At 50.8% G+C, this 1,140-nt stretch overlaps 1 protein-coding gene across 1 annotated transcript; it reads right to left on the bottom strand.

The window, feature by feature from the left end:
• Nucleotides 1-817: 817 nt before the first annotated feature.
• LOC132009351 (histone H1.3-like) lies at nt 818-1,134 on the bottom strand (the record flags this gene model as incomplete). Its single annotated transcript, XM_059387584.1, has 1 exon — nt 818-1,134. A coding segment is annotated over one exon (267 nt), but the record flags the coding sequence as incomplete, so codon positions are not given.
• Nucleotides 1,135-1,140: the final 6 nt, after the last annotated feature.

Below are 1,140 nucleotides of genomic sequence, written 5' to 3'. Positions count from 1 at the left end.
TATCTCCGCAAGGCCACGTTCATTTATAGATGCGGTATTCCTCGAGGTTAGTAAGGTCATTTACGATTGGATTAATTTTAGTGTGTCTTCACAAATGCGAATGTAGGAGATTCTAGAAGATCTAGCTTTTCATTGGCTGACTTGATGGTTTGCTTCGACCCAATCAGAAGGTCTAGAGTAGGCTACCCGAAGCTACTATAAATAATCCGCTTTAAGCAACAGTATGTCCCTTTTTAATGGTTGAGTAGGTGAAGGTTTCGTGGAGAAGATGTAACTGGGTTTGTATGTGGACAAGTTGCTGGGTGGTACAACGTCCAACTCTGGGAGGGGTCTCGCATTTGGTTTTGACGTCCTAGATACTGGTCCTGGCGGGCGGGTGCTTATTAGGGGAGAAACGCGCCATTCCGCGACAGCTAATTTGATGGGAAGGACCAAGATCTCTGCAATATGCTGGACTACAGTGGCCGCTGAAATGCCTTCTGTTCTCTCAATGGACTTGGTGGCTTAAGCACTTAGTCTTTAAGGTGGGTATATACATGACTCTAGCGTCCCCGAAGCACAAGGTGACGGGAAATTTAGTAAGAGTTATGGCCCAAGTCATGCTCCCTCTTAACGCACCGTATGGAATGTGGGTCAGTAAATGTATAAACCGCGCACTTCAAGAAAATAAAGGGGAAACTAGGACTCCAAAATATTAAATTATATTATAGTGCACTTACCTAGCGTCCCGGTAGGTGTCGCCCCTGGTCCATGGAGTGGTCCTTCCCGCCACGCCCCCTTCCCCTGCAGAGTGCAACAGCTCTTCTCTTGAGATCTGGGGTGGCTCTGAAAAGAGCCTTAAAAGATTCTAAACTACTCCATATTCTCTTACTTCTTCTTGGCGGCCGCCTTCTTGGGTTTGGCCGCTTTAGGCTTGGCTGTCTTGGGCTTCGGGGCTTTGGCCTTGGCTGGGCTCTTGGCCGCCTTTTTGGGCTTGGCAGCCTTGGCCTTCTTCGGACTCTTGGCCACTTTCTTGGCGACAGCCGCCGCCGCGGGCTTCTTCGCCTTCTTGGGGGTCTTCTTGGCGCTCTTCTTGGGGGCGCTGGCCCCCGCGGCCTTCTTGGGCTTCTTGGCCGCCCCGGCCGCCTTCTTGGGCTTGGC

This window comes from Mustela nigripes, unplaced genomic scaffold, assembly GCF_022355385.1.
Source record: "Mustela nigripes isolate SB6536 unplaced genomic scaffold, MUSNIG.SB6536 HiC_scaffold_15577, whole genome shotgun sequence".
Taxonomy (NCBI): domain Eukaryota; kingdom Metazoa; phylum Chordata; class Mammalia; order Carnivora; family Mustelidae; genus Mustela; species Mustela nigripes.
The sequence above is the reverse complement of the archived record's forward strand: the minus strand, read 5'-3'. Positions and strand labels throughout refer to the sequence as shown.